Raw genomic sequence first — 19,589 nt, 5'->3', positions numbered from 1 at the left:
TTTTCAATTACTCATGTTACTTAAAAGAGTAAGGATCCACTTCATTTCCTAAAAAGAAATGGAGGGTCCATTACTATAGTTTTATGTGCATAAAGTTAAATAAATAATAAATATGTGTCACATATCTTAGAAATACGTGTAATATACACAAAAAACTATAGTAATGGAAAAGAAATGGAGTTTAAGAAATGGAGTGGATCTTTACTCTACTTAAAATAGTTCGTTTCTTTTAATTCAGGTTCTAATGATATTAATCCATTCAAAAAGAATTGCTGGCACCTTCAAACTACTCATATTATGTAAATTACTTTCTCAATCCTCATTTTGATTCTTTAATAACTCCTAGCAATATCGTGTTTTCTTTTCATTTTACTCACAAGGTACATGTCGTATCTTATTATATAATCTCTCATCTCTTATGTTTTTTCTTTTGCATCTTCTCATTTTTACGTATTCCTTTATATATGTGTAGGTATGGCTCAATAAAAATTTTGTTAAAAATCGACCTTACCGAAGCCACATTGGTTTGTTTTTATTTGAATTTACTTCTAAAAACCAACCGAACCACACATTTTTTACTTGCGGTTTCGGATAAATTTTATCTCAAAAACTGTCCAAACCGCACCTGAACACCCCTAATTCGATGCAAAAACTTACTAATACTAGAGAAGTGAAACAATTAGTTCCTATATACTAATTATTATGTATTCTTTAATTTTAATTTGTATTTATATTTATTGATATATGTTTCAAGTGTTTTAAAATATTTTTTATTAGTGAAAATATTTCTTTTATTGTGTTTTAAATATATATTAATAATTAAAATGACTTGATTTTTTTAAATTTTTATATTATAGGAGTTATTGATTTATAAATATCAACATTAGGTATTTCTAAAATATTTTTAGTTAGGTGGAATATTTCCTTAATTATCTTTTAAAGTATTTTAATAAATAATCATTTGATTTTTTATAATTTATTTTTTAAAATTATTGATTTATAAATATCAACGTCTTATTTACAACAATATATTATCAGAAAGTATTAAATATGCAACTGCTTACACTCATTTAACTTAAATAACACATACTTTTTAAAGTATCTCACACTCCTTAATTTATTTTTGGCTAAATTGCATTTGGTCTCCAATTTTATCTTATTCACAAAATTAGTCCATTTATTTCAAATTAAAACAGTCTTTGATCCCCCCTCTCCCATTTATTTTATAAAAACTCAATGAGATATTTATTTTTAACTTATATTTTTATATATAAAGTTCTACAATATGTTTATATACAGTAATTTTTCATGTTTCACAAGAAATTTATAATTTAAAAAATGAAAACATTGTTAATTTTAAATATAAAAATATGAGAAGGAAACCAAAATTGTTTAAATTTAAAATATGTGGATCAATTTTGTGAATTAGATAAATTAGGGAGATCAAAGTTGTAATACAATTTTTGATATTTTTTTAATAATATTGAAAAGTTCTTATATAATATTTGTAATCGTAAGTGTTGTTTCAGCCATTTTTTATTTTAAATAAAAAATATTGTTTGAGTGAAAAAATATATTTTAAAAGCAATTATAGTGTTATATTCTAACTAAACAATTAATGAAAAAAATAAGACTTACATAGTTATTTGGTCCCTGTAAGTTGACGTGTTTTCAATTTGATCCCTGAATTTTTTTTTGTTTGGATTGCATCCTGATAAGTTCCAATCTTGTTGTTTTAAGTCCCTGGCGTCAAGCTGGTGTTAATAAAAAAAGCTTATGTGTCTAACGTAACTGAGCTGGATTTTTTTTTAGTTTATATTAATTCTCAAATTTGTTACTTGAAAAAATGTTTCCCTCCAAATAGTTTTATGTTAATTATATCTTTCACATATAAATGTTCATTCTTCGTTTTTTTTTCGTTTAAGTCCCTACAAATTAGAGTTTTTCAGAAACACGTGAATTGGGAACGGCGGCGGAGGACGAACATAATGCAAACTGTGAGATTGGCGGCGACTAAAAGAGGAATCATATCAAGCCATTCAGATATTGTGTTCACGCCAACTTACCGGTATGAGTTTTACATTAAAGTTTCATTTTGATGGTAGATTTGCTAGGGAATGTGTAATATATTACGTTGAAGACAACGTTGTAGGTGAAGAGGTTGTGAATGTCGAAGACAATGTTGTAGGTGAAGATGTTGTGAATGTTGAAGACAATGTTGTAGGTGAAGGTGAAGTGGATGTTGAAAGTTATGTTCAAGAAGATAACCATGAGGATAGTGATGGTAATGATGATAGTGAATTTGAAGCTCATGGTTTTTCATTTGATGATAGTGAGGATGAAATGACTCTTGAGTTAGAAGAGGAAAGAAGAAAGAAACTGTTTTGAAGCCAATGAGATCCAAATGAGAAGTAGCAGAACGGACTGACAAGAAGTTATAATATTTATAATTTCTATTTCCGTCCCACGTTTTATATACCATCCAACGTATTTGCCTCGTAACAAATATGAGAATTAATATAAAACTATAAAATAAATTCAGCTCAACTCTGTTACACACATAAGCGTTTTTTTAACAACAACTTAACGTTAGAGACTTAAAACAACAAGATTAGAACATATCAGGATCCAATTCAAACAAAAAAGATTCAAACCAACTTGAAAATGACGCCAACTTATATGACGCCAACTTATATAGACCAAATTATCTATTTTAATATATAAAAATGAATTACCACCAAATTGCCTTAATTACCCTAATCACAAACAATTAAACATGGTTTTACATACCCCTGAGCGTCATTTTACATCTAATCATGATTACATTCCAACAGCCAATTTAATGCAAAATTTCTTTATTGGAATATGAAAAAAAGCTGCACTACGTTCTATGCTCTCATTGCATTGGAACATTCATATTAAATAAACCCTACCCTTTCATTTTTTTCACTACAGATCTATATATTCGTAGAATACAAAGTTCCAATCTTGCATGACTAAACTCTTCCTCCTTCCTCTTCCATTACATCCATCAATTTTAGGTTTTTTTTCCAGTTGCTTCTGCCATTCCACCTCCATTGTTTTTGGATAATTTTTCCTTTACTTCTGTCATTCTAAAATCCATTTTAATGCCCATCCATCATGTTTGAATACGATTCAAATACGATTTACGGTATTTGGTTTTAAAGTCTTGCTGTTTGTTGATTTACGGGTTAGTGTTCAGTTCTTTCATCATGTTTGGTATTTTCTTTATTTTATGATTTTCTTCTGCAAGTTTTTTATGATTTGGTTTGAGATTTCACGTTTGAGTTCGAATCAGTTACGATAAACTATTTACGGTTTTGTTGATTTTTTATGGTTTCGTCTTAACTACGACTATGCTACAATTTGATTGTGGTTTGATTCGATGCAGATTTTGTTTAGGATTAAAGTTACAGCAAGCATACAACACTGTAATAAAACATAAAACGGGACTGTGCTCACAAGGTGTTTGATGAAAGTGCTCAGTAAATTATTTTTGTTCAAATGTTTTTTTATGTTTTTTTTTATTTTGTTTAATGATCAATTACTATAGGATTGTTTGATCTCTTACGTTAAGGTTTTACCTCTTATATTATAGATTGATTTGGTTTGATTTTGGTTTAGTTTTTTTTCCAATTTTTTGCCTTTCATATTAAGGTTTTACCTCTCAAATTACTTCTTTATTTTGTATTGTTTGCAGTGTGATTGTTGAAGCACTGAAGGTGGATAATATGCACAGGAACCTGAGAAAATTACCCAAATTTTATTAATTCTTATATATTTTATGTTTTCACTATTTTAGATTGGTTTAATTTCCATATTTTGTTGCTATGATGAAAACTCAATTTTTTGTTACTGTGATTGTTTATGTTTCAAATTTCTCAGATTATGTTTCAAGGATAAAGGTTTGTATTGTATTTAGTTTCCACAAGACTGACATATGTTTCTATTATTAATTTCTATTGACTTCTCCTTTCAGGATGATATGAGAACTTATGACATGGAATGTATAACTATGAGCAAAAAAGACCTTCAAAGTTTTGTTTCAAACAAAGTTACAGAATGCTATCAAGTTAAAAAAGTTTCATCAAGAGTTCAAGAAATTTGTGGTAGAGTTTGATTTGAAAGTTAGAATGCAGCTACTGAAAGAGCACTTAGCCAGTACCATAAGTCACATTCACAGTGCCTACGAAAACTCATGTTTTCATGTTTTCATTTTCATTCTATGCTATGTAAAGATGTCTCTAATCACAAGGATAGTAGTTTTTACTATTAGACCAATTTATACCAGTTTTGTAGCAGGAATAAAGAACTCCAACATTTATATGATTTTTATTGACTGAGAAATGAGAAATAGTGCATTATTTTTTAAACATAGGGAGGAATATATAGTTTTACGATTGGAAATATTAACAAAATATTAGACTATTAAGCTTCAATTCTAATATATAATTCTAATATATAGAAAACTCTTTTAAAATTTATTTCTTTCTAATTAGATGTTAAATTTATCTTTTTAAATGGCTTACAAGCAATTTATTTCTTTCTAGCAATTTTCTATCAGTATCGTTAATTTCATATTGTTAAACATGCTATATAAAATCAATAGAATTGATTGGAATCAAATTTAATTGAATATAATTAATTGTTACAATTATGATATTACTAATCATAATTAACATATATAGTAAATAACTAGATTTACAATTAATAAATAGGTTTGGTTACTTTTAAACAAAATAAAATAAATTAAAATGTATATGAATAAAATGAGAAACATAGTTGATTTTAAAATTTATTTCACATAAGTGTGATTGAATGTCAATTTAATCATTTTATTTCTGACTAATAAATATATTTAATAAATATATTTAATCACTTAAAGGTAACTCTATCCAACTTTTTTTTAATAAATATATTCTGACTAATAAATATATTTGTCCTATTTAATTAATTATTAAATAGTATATTTTTTGGTTGTTTATTCCAAACGTACTGATTGGCCTTTCTATATTCCAAAACTTTAAAAACCAAAATTTATTATAACGATATACTGTTACAGGATGTAATTATTGATGTAAATATTTTTTTCCAATAATAAATAAAATTAATTAGGGTATTAGATTTTTAATAAAAAATTATTAAAAATGTAATTATTATCATTTATTATAAATCAATTAAATTTGGTTATTGTAAATCAATTATTATCATTATTATCTTTTAATTTAATGTGAATTTTTTCTAAAACTATATGCATTTTATTATTGTCATGTTATGTTATTGTATTTGTTATATTATTATTCACGTGATTTATGCCAATGGGATGAAGACATTTTACTTTATTTCATCAATTAATAATTACACTTAACACTAATGTCATGTTATATAATGTTCATATATTTTTTAACAACAAAATAAAATTAAAAATAGAATAAGATTTCTCTGTAAATGAATTTCATAAGAGAATTTGATGTTAAACATAATATCAATTATAATTTATTATTTATAATAAAATAGTATACATTTATTTATTATATTATTCATTGATTTGGTTTTATATATTATAGTTTACAAACAGTATACATTTATTTATTATATTATTCATTGATTTGGTTTTATATATTTTAGTTTACAAAGAGTAGTATGCTTTGTATCATGATTAATACTTTGTATCATGATTGAGATTGACATGATTAGTATTTTGTATCATGATTGAGATTGAGATTTACTTTGCACGCATGCTGTCTTTTTAACTTTTCAAAACTTGCTTATTCCAATAAATTGTTTATTCCAATTAACTTTTCAAAACTGTCACACTTACCTATGTCAATACATTGATATTCGAAATTGTAATGTTCAATATTTTATCTCAAATATTAATTTTATATAAAAAATAATTGCGATGAAAATAAATAAATAATAGAAAAAAAAGGAGATTTATGTATTATTTATTTTTATTATGATAAAATAATATACTGCCAAAAATACTTAATTACCTTAACCAAAATTAATTTAAAAGATTATTTTGTGCCTCTATGATCATTTTCATTATTATTATTGTATTAATATCTGCCATTATTATTTTTTTCCACTTTAACAATGATATCTTATTATTATGTTAAGTGTATATTTTAAAACAAAAGTCATATTTCCGTTTCTTTATTCTAAAATAAATCCTAATTAATTATTACCGTTAATACAATGTATCTCTATTATCTAGGTTGACTCAAATCAATTTTCTAAACTTCAGGTGTTGTCCCATAAAAACTCCTTTTAGTCTACACGGGAGAAAGGAAAATATAGAAGCAAATTCAAAAAAAATATATCAAATTTTAATTTATAGTAAAATATTATCAATTTTAATTTGTTACTAAACCAATATGTTTTTTGTGTATTATTTTTATTTTATAATTTTTGTTAATAGAAATTGTAAAATTAAAATTATAAGCAATTATAAAAATTATAGTATGTCCGACGGGCCAAACCTGTTTTTCTAATATATATATATATATATATATATATATATATATATATATATATATATATATATATATATATATATATATATATATATGGTTTAATAGCAATTACCAAATTATATCAAATATATTCGTTTAAATTTTAATAACGGAATTAATTGAAAAAAATAGATTAATTGGAAATGTGGTTATTAAATTTTAATATATATGAAAAGTCATTAAATAATTAATAATTAGTATTTATAATAAATTAATTAAAAATAAATATTTGAAAACGTGATCGTACGTTAAATGATTTTTTAATGTAACAAGAAGTTATCAAAATTAATTGAATACTAATTATTATTATGATTTACTTATTAATATTATTATGATTAATATTGCTTATTCTTTAAGTATTTAGCATCATGGAGATTAGCTGAGCAATACCGGTATGAAAGTTTGGTACATGTTACCAAATCAAATAAATATCATCACATATATTATATTTATTTATTATTTATAACATTGTCCAATCCGTGCGAACGCACAGGTAGATGACCAAGGTAGATTCATAACGATATTGTATGATGTGCGAACGCAGATAGATGACTATTTAATTATTTCATTTATTTTTTCTACTAAAGTATATATTTTTTAATAAGATTAAATTAATATTTATATGACAATTATAATTTAAAATATTTTTTATTTTCAATTTGTGTATGTTTTATATATATTTATTAACTATTATTATATATTTATTTATTATTTATTTCGACTTTACGTGACCCGTGCGAACGCACGGGTCCATTACTAGTAACTATTTTTAAAAAATAATCATTTATAAAACAATAGTTTCAACTCAAAACAAAAAAAAAATTGTTCGCAACATTATAATTATAAGAAAAAAACTATTTAAATGAAAAAAATCATTAATGTATTAAAATAATCATATCATCCGGGACAGTTTGTCTTGGAAATATTTTTTACCTTGAAAATAATGAACTTTACCATCTAATTTTTATTTTTTTTGAGTTTTTGTAATATAGTTTTATATTACTTCATCAAATTTAAAATAATTTTAGATACAAAATATATAAAAAAAAAAATTAAACTTATTTCAAACAAAAATTTTTATATTATACTATCAATCTTTACAATTAAAAGAAATTTGTACTTGAAAAAAATATTAATGGTTAAGCACTGTCAGTATAAAAAGTTTTACACTATCAGTCCATCACAACAATTCATAATTATTATTTTATATATAATTAAAATAAAAGTCAAACATAACTTGAAATCTGACGGTTACAATTCACTGACGGTGTAACACCGCTTTACACCGTCGGTGTATTCCCATTAAATTCCTGAAAGAAATATGTCATCCAAAACATATTGAATAGCTAGTAGCCTATATTACCCTGGCAATCATACAACTAAATCCGCACCATCTACAATTCATATAGTATTTTTACCAATACAAATGGCGTTATTAAACGGTAAATGAAAGTCAAGTTTCCCAGAAATATTAACGAGGTACACTTTGGCTGAATATTTGAGTTTATATAACACTGATTTGGACATAATGATCCAACCATGTGCGCTAACACTAGGTTAAGAGCAAACTTGCTATTCATCCAATCTAATACTGGTTCAATAGTTATCTTCTCTCAGCCCCTGTAAATTTGAGAAAGTAGTAATCTCAAGAATATTAACTTGTAGATACATAGGAAAAAGCTTTTTTGAAATGGAGTTATCCTTGCACATAATTAAAACTATCTCAAATGGTTTTATTCAAACATCTCACCTAGCATTTAAATCAAATTCACCAACCTCACGCCAGCCATCGGGCGTGCCAGTGTCACCATTCTCAGCTTCGTCATTCAAGAAATCCTCAGACGGCTCCTTCTCATCTCGCTGTGCATTGTTTCCCCATCCATTCATCATCTCACTGTGATCCTGATCTCCTAGGTCATGGCCACCAATCACAACGTCACTGCCTTGGGAACCAAGTGCACTCCCTCTAATGGGGGCTCGAGACATCATTTCAGCATGAGATTGTGAATCAGCCCTTGCCTGCTGCTCTGCTTGATACATTGCAGCCATTCGTAGTTTAGCCTCGTGGGCTTCACGACCAGCTTTCTCCCTGGTTTCTAATTCAGCTCTTAATTCGATCAGAGCCCGTTTTTCCTCTTGAAGAAGTGCCTGTTCAATCATCAGTCTCTCCTCGGACCGAAATTCCCCCAAAGTTCTCTTCTGCGATATTATGTTGAAGGCAAGTGTTTGCTTCTCAAAAGTTGCGGTAAATTCAGCTATTTTAGCAGCAATATTATTATCCCACTGTTGGGACCTCGAAAGCATCTGGCCAGTTGTATCGGAATCAAGTATCCTATCATCCTCTTCTGCTTCATAATCTGCCACAACATGATAGGGCAATAATCTGCAGCCGGAAAATTTAGGGAAATAAATGTAAGAGCAAACTTCATTTGCACTATAATCAAAACAAGGCAATTTTTTAGTTGTAAAAAAACCTACATTTGTAGTATATTGAAAAAACCAGTAGAATTCCAGAATGATTTATAATATATTATGATAAATAAATCAACTTTTAGTCCCGTTTCCATTAAGTGAAAGAAATTAACACATAGCAATTTCCATATGGTAGAGTAAGAATTAGATATGATAGAACCTGATGTTATAGGCTTTGCAAAACTACACCTAAGAAACAAATATGCATCAAGTAAAATTATGAGGACAATTGAACAAGATAATTTCAGGTTATTAGAAACAGGGTTGATGACAAGGAAAGTAAAGTTTGAACACTAGATAACATGTTCTGAACAATTCTAAGAACAGAGAAAATAACATAGCACTGGTTCAACTTCAAATACAGAAATCAAAGGCTGAAAATTGAATATATAATACAGAAAGGGGAAGTTGAAATAAAATTAAATGGGGAAACCAACATGGAAGAGTTCTGCAAAGAATCTGAGTAGCAAATACAAATAAAAAGCAGGTTGCAGTGAGAGAAACTGCAAGTGAAGAGATAGACTTGGTATTCAGTCCACAAAACAGATACTGAATAATATTTAGATGCATAGAACTGATTGGGAATTGGGATATATAAGCATATAACAAAAACACCAACTCGAGGTGCATTTGAGACTTATTTGAACTTATATTACGACATAAGCACTTGTGTAAAAGTTTCAGAGAATTTATGAAATAGCTTATGACATGTTCATAAGTTGTGTTCAACTTATTTCAATAAGCTACTCATGATATGAAAAAAAAAGAAAGCATATACAACCTGCATAAAAAGAGTATAACCCCATTTTCTCTTTGACTATAGAGATAATTTATTCTTAAGAGCTTGTGTTATAAAATGAAAACTACCAGTCCAATAAACACTTGAAGTTGTTTTCCCAAATGCACCCTACATATTTTGACTGCCTCCGCCTTAAATAAATTATCAACAATACTAGAAGTTTCTTTCTGATCTATGTTGCTAACTAAAATGTTGTTAAATGCAGCAAATAGTGCCACTATCGTGTACAGATGGTGTTGTTCCGGACCAAAAACGAATGGCAGTCACGGTGGCAAAGGTATATCGCAGAACAGCTCACACGATTTGCAACGTGAAGAAGACAAAAGAAGAAGTCGAAATTAGCCTTAAAATTGATAAGTTATGGGGCTATTTTCAGTTTTCCCTCCCAATAAAACCCTAACCCCCAATTAAGAACCGCAAAAAAAATCCTTGTCATGTTTATTGTCAAACAATCCCCAATATCTGTATGATTTAGATAAACGTATAGATATGTGATCTAGTTCTGGATTTAGTTGAATAGAGATGAGAGAAAGAACCTGTCGCAGGCATCTTCGAGAGAAGAAAAGGGTCGCTTGAAATCAGGATGGCAGACCCGCCAAGCGTCTTGGTAAGCCATCTGGAGCTCCATCTGATTACCAGGGGGTCGAATAATCTTTTGGTGTTGCTGCTGCTGGTTTGAATTAGGGTTGGGTAGATTGTGGTGTAAATTGAGAATGGGATTAGGGTTAGGGTTTTGTTGAAGATTGAGGGGTCTTATGGGACGCAAGTGAGCATCAATGTTGGAAGGGAAGCGAGAAATTGCGGATGCTTGCTGTTGTTGCTGTTGCTTTTGCAATTGCTGTAAGAGCAGAAAATGTTGTTGTCGTTGTTGTTCTTGGATTAACTGCTGCTGCATTGCCTTTGCTTCTTCCATTTTTCTTTTAATCTAAATATTCTCAATTTCTCACCTCCATCTCTCTTTTAAGGGTTTGCTTCGTAAAATTAAAATATTAACTTACTTTCTTCCTCCATGTCCAAACCAATTTACATTAATAAATTACACAGTTTAATTGCTATGGACTTGGTTTATCAATTTCAATTATATTTCACTTTTCATAACACAATTTCTCAATAGATCTTATCAATCTCTTAGTCCCCAAAGCGAATTTCTAATTTTGTCCCTTGTTCTCGTCGATGTACATTTTGAAGTACATTTTTTTTTCAAAAAAATGGTTTCATTTCATAGATGCATATACGGAAGCGTTAAAAAACATAGTATTGTATAGTTTAAAATTAACTTATTTCATTTCGGCAATCCTTCCGTAGATGCATCTACGAAACGTGTTGAAAACAGAGTGTTTCATTGATGTACCTATGTAACAGTCTGCTATTAGTTTCAAATCATGTTCATTCAACTCCAAAACTCAATTTTTATTACAAAAATATAAAATTAAAGTAATTCATTTTAAAGGCAATAGTAAATGGTAGACAAAAAAAAAATACATTGTATAAATAATGGTCATAATGTTGAATACATCATCAAAGTAACATACATAAATGAAATAGAAATATCATAAATTAAAAAAAAACACAGGCATCACTACTGTGGGTGTCAGACATCATCATGCGCCTCTCCTCTGCCTCTGGCTGTCGCTACCGCAAAAATTAATAGAGTCGCCACTAACATATTTATCTTGAAAAGGAAGGGAATGCCAGCAAACCACAAAACAAAACAACGGTCTCACGACCAGAGAAAAAAGGTAAGGGAGTCGGTTACGTGAGGGGAAGGTATTAGCACCCCTCGCGCCCATCGTACTCGATGGTATCCACACTAGTGTCTAAATCTATGGGTATGTAAGCAAACTGCGCTAATCTGGACTAAAATGCATGCAAAATGTAGGGAAAAGAAAGAGTTATACTCGCACGGGCCCTACCCCGCTGCCTACGTATCCTTTTTGAGGAATCAGAGGTATTGTAGCTCGGCTAACTAGTTTTTGTTTGTTTTGTGTTTTTTAGGTGAACAAGTTACATTCATACTCCGCTGCTCGACCTTAGAAGGCTTATGCTTGGGAATGGAGCGGAAATAACAAGCTCTTAAGAAAAGAAAATCAAAGAGTGTGGTTTGTGTTTTAAAGAATGCATGAGGAAGACCTAAGCTAAGGGGGAAAGCTTGCTACCTAATGTTATCATACAAATGGTACAAGTCTAAACTAAGCTAACAACCTATGGGGAAAAAGGCGAAAGCAAACAATAATATCACACAAACGAGCTCCGCTCGTAAAGCAAACAAAACCAACAGCATTGGCCGAGTGGTAGAAAAGCGGTCCTGCCATAGCCAAGGGGAGTGGATCACCCGAGTCAACCATGCATTAGACCTCGCGAAAATGATCGGGCCATAGACAAGAGGAGCGAGTCCCTCTCAGCAACCAAGCCGTCACGGATCTGAAAGGAAAATGGTGCATGCGTACACCGAGCATCAACTTCGAGCAACGCGAGCTATAGGAAATGCGGGGGTCCGATTGCATGAACCCTTTTCCTGACATACTCGATAACAAGATCTTGTGCTGGTTCAGAAGCAAGCAACGCGTAGCGTGCGCTTACTGAACGGACTCGATGAGACTGGGCAGGGGTTGATTGCTAACCCTTTTCGCATGCCTTTCATTAGGACTTAACGGAGTGCCATCTAGGTCTTATTACACCGTGACTCCCTGCCGCAAAGCACAAATATAAACACACAAAAAAACAGAGCCTCTTTCGAGGGCTTGGCCAGATGCATGCCTAAGTCCTACTTCTCATGTTAAAGGATGATGCGAGAAAGCGATAAAGTGCGGGAAAAATAAAATAAAACGGAATCATTACCAAACGGATGATGATCCGTAAACTGTAGCGAAGAGAGAGCAAGGAAAACTAAGAATCTCGCGAGCGAGCTAGCAAAGCAAAAGTAAATAGTCAGCACACGGATTAGCCATGAAAGCACACAAAGGTCGACATGCGCGTCGAGCATAATCACAATACACCGGATGAAGATCTAAACCGACGCGCGAACACGAACGCGACACGAACGCGAACACGAATCAAAGTCGAAAAGCGAATCCCAAGGAGAGTGAGAGTGGGGCGCGCAAGCTACGTAGGGAGGAGGAAAAGAACTTCAAACTCGGAATCTTGATCTTCAATCCATATGATTCTTGATCTTGAAGAAAATTAATGAATATTGATGAAAGTTTTATAGAATTTGTGGTTTTGATTTGGGAAAGTTGAGAGAGAATTGAGAGAAAGTGTTTTTGACTATTTTGGATGAAGTGAAGTTATGAGAGAATGTGAAGAAAAATAACTTATATAGTGTGAGTGGTGAAATGTCCAAAACGCCCTTAATTATCTCTTTTTGGCTCGTTTTCGAGGAAACGTGATTCGGCACGAAATTCCGAGACGAGACCAGCGTCCACTCGAAGATGACTAAATTTGTGACTCGTAGTCGCGAGAATCGTCTCAATCCGATAAGCGACGAAAAAATTACGCGCGTTTGAATGACGAGAAACGTCGATTCATCTGGCGCGACTATGCAGAATTTTGTGAGTACCGCTCAAAGAACTCGATGAAACTCCATCTTCGGCTCGAAATCTGAACAAGCATGTGTGACGAAGAATTGAAGCGAAGAAATTTTTGAGAAAAATTCTGCCGGAATGGACTTCATACGATAAAAATTGAAGAAGTTATGAATTTTCGAACTAGGCGCGACATACCCGAGAACACACTTTTCACCGAAAGATTACGACACTCTTCAAAATGCTAGGAATTTTCAGTGCATAATTGGTCTTCGGGCCGAACATATGAAATCTCAAGGATAACGATACAGAGTTCCATTTAAATTTTTTAGGGAATCTGACGAGAGGATTGTGAGATATGACTTTTCTGAGGCCCGAAATCCTACATTCAACACCATTTTTCACAGTGAAATCTCGAGTAATTTGGAATTTCGACGACCTTCCTTAAAGAACTAGCTTCCGAGTCGAACATGAAAGTTGTAGATATCGTCGAAACAGTCGGGGCCATGCGGGAACTCCACTCATATCACCTTCCAAATAATACTTGTGAATTTTCTCGTATTTCCACTGTATAAACCACATTTCACACTGTATCTTCTTAAACTCATGAAAACTCTTTATTATTTTTCCTCCTTTTCGAACGACAAAATAAACGTCTTTGATAACTTATAGCTCAACCAAAGAGGGCAAATTTTGGGGTGCAACAGCTGCCCCTATTCAAAATTCTTGAACCTGACGAGCAAGAAACAAGAGTTTTGAACCTATCGAGGTGGAAGGAGATTGAATACTAGAATGAACTCGAAAATTTGCGCTCTTGATAATTAGTTGATCCTGCTTGCAACAAGCAAAACCAGACAACCCTATTGCTGAGGGAAAAAACTTCAATTGGTCTGGGCACCAAGAGAAGGTCGACATCTTCAGTTGATCTGAATATCACAACGAAACACACGTCTTTGGCCGATCTGAATATCGGAAAATAAGAATGTCTTCTACTGATCTGGGGACATCAGGACTGAGCACACATGTCTTCTTCTGGCAAAAATAAATCGTCAGGTGGGTGGACATCCTCAACTGATCGGAACTATCAGGAATGTGTCCTTCTACTGATCTGGGGTATCAGGAAGGAAATGGATATCCTCAACCGATCTGGGGGCATCGGGAATTTTAAAGAATGGTTTCAACTGATCTGGGGACATCAGGACTGAGCAAGCAAGTCTTCTTCCGACGAAAATAAATCGTCAGGTGGGTGGAAGTCCTCAACTGATCGGAAACATCAGGATTGTGCCTTCTACTGATCTGGGGGCATCAGGAAGAAAATGGACCTCCTCAACCGATATGGGGGCATCGGGAATCAAGATTGTCTTCAACTGATCTGGGGGCATCAGGACTGAGCAGACATATCTTCTTCTGAACGAACTAAATCGTTAGGGGAATGGATATTTCCGACTGATCTGGGGCATCAGAGGGCTTGCTCCTTCGGAAGATCTTAGAGATCCGGAGGCGGTTCTTTCAACTGAACTGAAATCCAGGATAAGAACAAATATCCCCAACCGATCTGGGGACATCGGGAATAGGAGTGTCTTCAACTGACCAGGTGATATCAGGAATAATAGACAGTCCTCTTCTGATGAAATAAATCATCAGGAGATATCACCGATTGATCTGAGGCATCAGTGGGCTAGCTCCTTCGGAAGATCTTAGAGATCCGGAGGCGATTCCTTCAACTAATCTGGATATTAGGATAGGAACAAATATCTTCAACCGATATGGGGACATCGGGAATAAGCATGGCTTTCATCTGGTCTGACAATGTCAGGGAGAGGGAGACAAACTTCTTCTGATTTAGACATCAGGATAGGAGCCTGTAATGATTAGGCGAATTGCTCTCTGGGAGGCATTTTGAGACTTGATAACTTTCCTGTAGAAAGAAATAGATATGATATGATTTATGCATGATGCATGTATGAATGTTGTTTTATGGAGTAGTATCCCGATAATGGAAATACTGCACGCTTATTGAATACAATGCGAATGGTGCATGATTCAGACGCTGCTTGGGGAAACAGCGGATGAGCACTGAATTGCTGAAGAAGTCCTGGGGAGAGTATGGAACTCTGTGGGGAGGACGAGATAAGTGACCGTGGGTCACAAACTCCGAGCTGGCGAAGATGGATCTGCTGGAGACGATCAAATCTGGATGCAAGCTCTGGCTGGGGGAAATGAATCCTGCTTGGGGATAAGGAATCTAGCATAAGACCCTTTTATGAAAACAACTCCACTAGGGGAATAAGATAGCTCTCCTGGGGAAAACAGGTCAATCTGTTGGGGAGAGAAACGCTCTACTGGGGAAATGAGGCATTTGGGTAAGGAACCTCATTAAGAGCTTGTTGGGGAATCAGATACCATTCAGTCATGACTCAACTAGGGAGAAGGTATTCCACCGGGGAATAAGACTTTTGAAGCACTGAAATTGCGATGAGATGTGCTTTGCTGAGGAGACGAGAATCTTGGAACAGAGAAAATCTCATTTAGATGCACTCAGCTGGGGAATGAAAATCTCTCACTTGACTAGATCCGCCGATCTGCTGACATGGTGTACTCGAAAGGATGTACCTGCGAGATAAACAGATAAGAATGCCCCAGGATATAGCATGGCGTCTTCCATCCTAGTTACATAAAACTTCGAAGTAAATTCAAAGATTTTATCATTTCTAATCATGTATTGTAAAAGCAATGCAGTTTTCATGTGCAAAGTTTAACACAAACTCAGGACGTTTCATGCAAACAAAACAGTAAAAGAAAACAACTTTTAAGATGAAAAGAACTTTATAAATTGACATGAAAAAAACCCGAGGAAGGGCGAATACATTTAGGAAGCAATTCCTAGTAAGAGGTAACTGCACAATATTGAGTACAAAAGAAATGGCAATGTGAAACGGATATCCATTAGTTTCGATCCCGCTATCACTTTTATAACCTTGACGTTCTCATCTCCTTGCTTTGGAAGACCGTACTTATTAGGATTGATCACTGCCCGACTTAATGACCGGTTGATGTAACACAACGGAGCCTGTGGACCCGACTGGGGTTTGAGAATGCTTTAGGGATTTGAGTTGCCAGCAATGCAAACTCAAGAACACAGAGTCTTGCTTATCCCTCGGTCGGGAGCCCTAAACACAGCGATTAGATTTTGTGAATGCTTTAGGGATTTGAGTTGCCAGCGATGCAAACTCAAGAACACGGAGTCTTGCTTATCCCTCGGTCGGGAGCCCTAAGCATTTCAAACACGTATGAAGAGTGATTGCCAAGGTGGCATGCGAGATGTAGTCGTTCGCTTTTTTCCCTTTTTTGCCTAAGCCGCCCTTTCGGGTTTTCAACTTAGAGGGTATATTTGTTTCTTTTTCATTCTTTTGCCTGATTCTTTTTCTTTTTCCCTTCTATTTTCTTTTTTTTTTTTTTTCTTTTTTTTTTCTTTTTTTTTTCAGGTTTATGCGAAGTATTTTTGACTACATCTGCGTTCACAGGGTGCGGAAAGTTCTCGCCATCCATTATTGCAAGCATCATGGCACCGTCAGAGAACACTTTCTGCACAACAAAGGGGCCTTCATACGTCGGAGTCCACTTGCCTCGAGGATCGCCCTGTGGAAAGATGATTCTCTTGAGTACCAGGTCGCCTGGTTTGTAGCTTTGGGGTCGCACCCGCTTGTCAAAAGCTTTCCTCATCTTCTTTTGGTACACCTGACCATGACCAATAGCTGCCAGACGCTTCTCATCAATGAGGTTTAACTGATCCAATCGATTCTGTACCAAATCTGACTCGTCAAGCTCGACGTCTTTCATAACCCTCAGGGAAGGAATCTCAACTTCAACTGGTAGTACCGCTTCCATACCATAAACAAGTGAAAAGGAAGTTTCCCCAGTCGATGTATGCACATAAGTGTGATAACCATGCAAAGCAAAAGGCAGCATCTCATGCCAATCTCGGTAAGTCACTACCATCTTCTGCATAATCTTCTTAATGTACTTATTGGCCGCTTCAACAGCGCCATTCATCTTTGGACGGTACGGAGAAGAATTGTGATGCTTGATCTTGAAGGACTCACAAAGCTCCTTCATCATCTTGTTATTAAAATTCGATCCATTATCAGTAATGATCTTCTCGGGAATCCTATAATGACAGATTATGTTGTGCTTGATAAAGCGAGTAATCACTTGCTTGGCAACGTTCGCATAAGATGCGGCTTCAACCCACTTGGTGAAGTAATCGATGGCTACCAAAATGAAGCGATGTCCATTGGAAGTAGTAGGCTTAATCTCTCCAATCATGTCAATAACCCACATTGCGAAAGGCCACGGAGAAGTCAAAACATTCAAAGGCACAGGCGGCACGTGCACTTTGTCAGCATAGATCTAGCATTTGTGACAAATTCTGACATGGTTATGACAATCAGTTTCCATAGTGGACCAATAGTAACCAGCCCTCAAGATCTTCTTAGTCATCGTATGCCCACTAGAATGGGTACCAAACTCGCCTTCGTGCATTTCTTTGATGATTTTCGAAGCTTCTTCTTTCACGACACATCGGAGTAACACACCGTCATGATGCCTCTTGTATAATACCCCACCGTTAAGGTAAAACTTAGCTGCAAACCTTCTCAGAAACTTCTTATCCGTTACCGATTCTTCGGGAGGATACTCTTGAGTTTCGAGGAACTTTTTGATATCATGGTACCAGGGATTACCATCCAATTCGACATCAGCCTCAAAGCAAAATGTTGTTTCGTCCAACCTGTTGATGGTGATATTAGGCGCTTCATTGGCCCATTTTACTTTGAACATGGAAGCCAAAGTAGCGAGAGCATCAGCAAGATTGTTCTCTTCTCTAGAAATATGCTCGAATGTGATCTCATCAAAGTACGGAATAAGTCTCATCACATGCTCCCTGTATGGAATCAGATTCTGATGGCAAGTTTCCCAATCTCCATTGATCTAGCTAATGACAAGAATGGAATCCCAATAAACTTTCAAGTACTTGATTCGGAAATCGATCGCAGCTTCGATACCATAAATGCAGGCTTCATACTCAGCCATATTATTAGTGCAATCAAAACAGATTCTGGCTGTAAAAGGAATATGAAAACCTGAAGGAGAAGTAATTACAACTCCAACACCATTCCCGAGTGCATTAGAGGCACCATCGAACACGAGCATCCATCGCGATCATGGTTCGGGTCCTTCCTCTGGTCCAGGAATGTTACAATCTCTGATGTACAGGACATCCTCATCAGGGAATTCAAACTTCATCGATTCATAATCTTCGACAGGCTGATGTGCAAGATAATCTTCCAGCACACTACCTTTAATGGCTTTCTGGGTAGTATACTGGATATCATATTCAATCAAAATCCTCTGCCATCTGGCTACTCTTCTGGAAAAAGCGGGCTTCTCAAAGACATACTTAATAGGATCCATCTTGGAAATCAATAAGGTGGTGTGAACCAACATATATTGCCTCAGCCGGCGAGCAGCCCACACCAAAGCACAACAAGTTTTCTCGAGCAGTGAGTATCGGGATTCACAGTCGGTAAAATTTTTGCTAAGGTAGTATATTGCATGCTCTTTTCGGCCAGACTCGTCATGTTGACCCAACACACATCCCATTGAATTTTCAAGAACTGTGAGGTACATAATCAAAGGCCTTCCTGGAACTGGAGGCATTATTATCGAAGGTTCCCGCAGATACTCTTTCACTTTTTCGAATGCTTTTTGACAATCATTATTCCACCTGGCCGTCTGATCTTTTCTTAGCAATTTGAATATTGGTTCACAAGTGGCCGTAAGATGAGAGATGAATCTCGCAATGTAGTTCATTCTCCCTTAGAAACCACGAACCTCTTTCTCTGTTCTCGGCTCAGGCATCTCTTGTATAGCCTTTATTTTTGCAGGATCAACCTCGATACCTTTCCCACTAACAACGAAGCCCAACAACTTTCCAGATTGCACTCTGAAAGTGCATTTGTTTGGATTTAACCTCAGTCTGAATTCCCAAAGCCTTTCAAACAACTTCTGCAAATGAACCAAGTGCTCTTCTTCAGTATGAGACTTTGCAATCATGTCGTCGACATACACTTCAGTCTCTTTATGAATCATGTCGTGAAAAAGAGTCACCATGGCGCGCTGATACGTTGCCCCGACATTTTTCAACCCAAAAGGCATGACTTTATAGTAGAAAGTTCCCCACGGTGTGATAAACGTTGT

The 19,589-nt window shown here is 34.1% G+C and overlaps 1 protein-coding gene and 1 long non-coding RNA gene across 3 annotated transcripts; one reads left to right on the top strand and one right to left on the bottom strand.

The window, feature by feature from the left end:
* The first annotated feature begins 2,975 nt into the window (after positions 1-2,975).
* Positions 2,976-4,396, top strand: LOC131632832 (uncharacterized). Its single transcript, XR_009293150.1, has 3 exons — positions 2,976-3,211; positions 3,413-3,486; positions 4,001-4,396. It is a non-coding gene; the product is annotated as an uncharacterized LOC131632832 (long non-coding RNA).
* A 3,332-nt stretch (positions 4,397-7,728) lies between these two features.
* Positions 7,729-10,823, bottom strand: LOC131632819 (uncharacterized). 2 transcript variants are annotated; one of them, XM_058903548.1, is made up of 3 exons: positions 10,347-10,823; positions 8,290-8,922; positions 7,729-8,159 (listed from the first exon to the last, which is right to left on the bottom strand). In XM_058903548.1, the coding sequence occupies exons 1-3, from the start codon at positions 10,721-10,723 to the stop codon at positions 8,153-8,155; spliced, it is 1,017 nt and encodes a 338-aa protein (XP_058759531.1). In that variant the 5' UTR covers positions 10,724-10,823; the 3' UTR covers positions 7,729-8,152. The 2 variants fall into 2 exon arrangements, with proteins under 2 accessions (XP_058759531.1, XP_058759532.1); XM_058903549.1 differs by having other exon boundaries at positions 7,729-8,922; positions 10,347-10,821.
* Between the last annotated feature and the right edge of the window lie 8,766 nt (positions 10,824-19,589).

The sequence above is a fragment of the Vicia villosa genome, unplaced genomic scaffold (genome assembly GCF_029867415.1).
Source record: "Vicia villosa cultivar HV-30 ecotype Madison, WI unplaced genomic scaffold, Vvil1.0 ctg.001024F_1_1, whole genome shotgun sequence".
Taxonomy (NCBI): Eukaryota; Viridiplantae; Streptophyta; class Magnoliopsida; order Fabales; family Fabaceae; genus Vicia; species Vicia villosa.
This window is presented reverse-complemented; position numbering and strand designations above follow the sequence as displayed.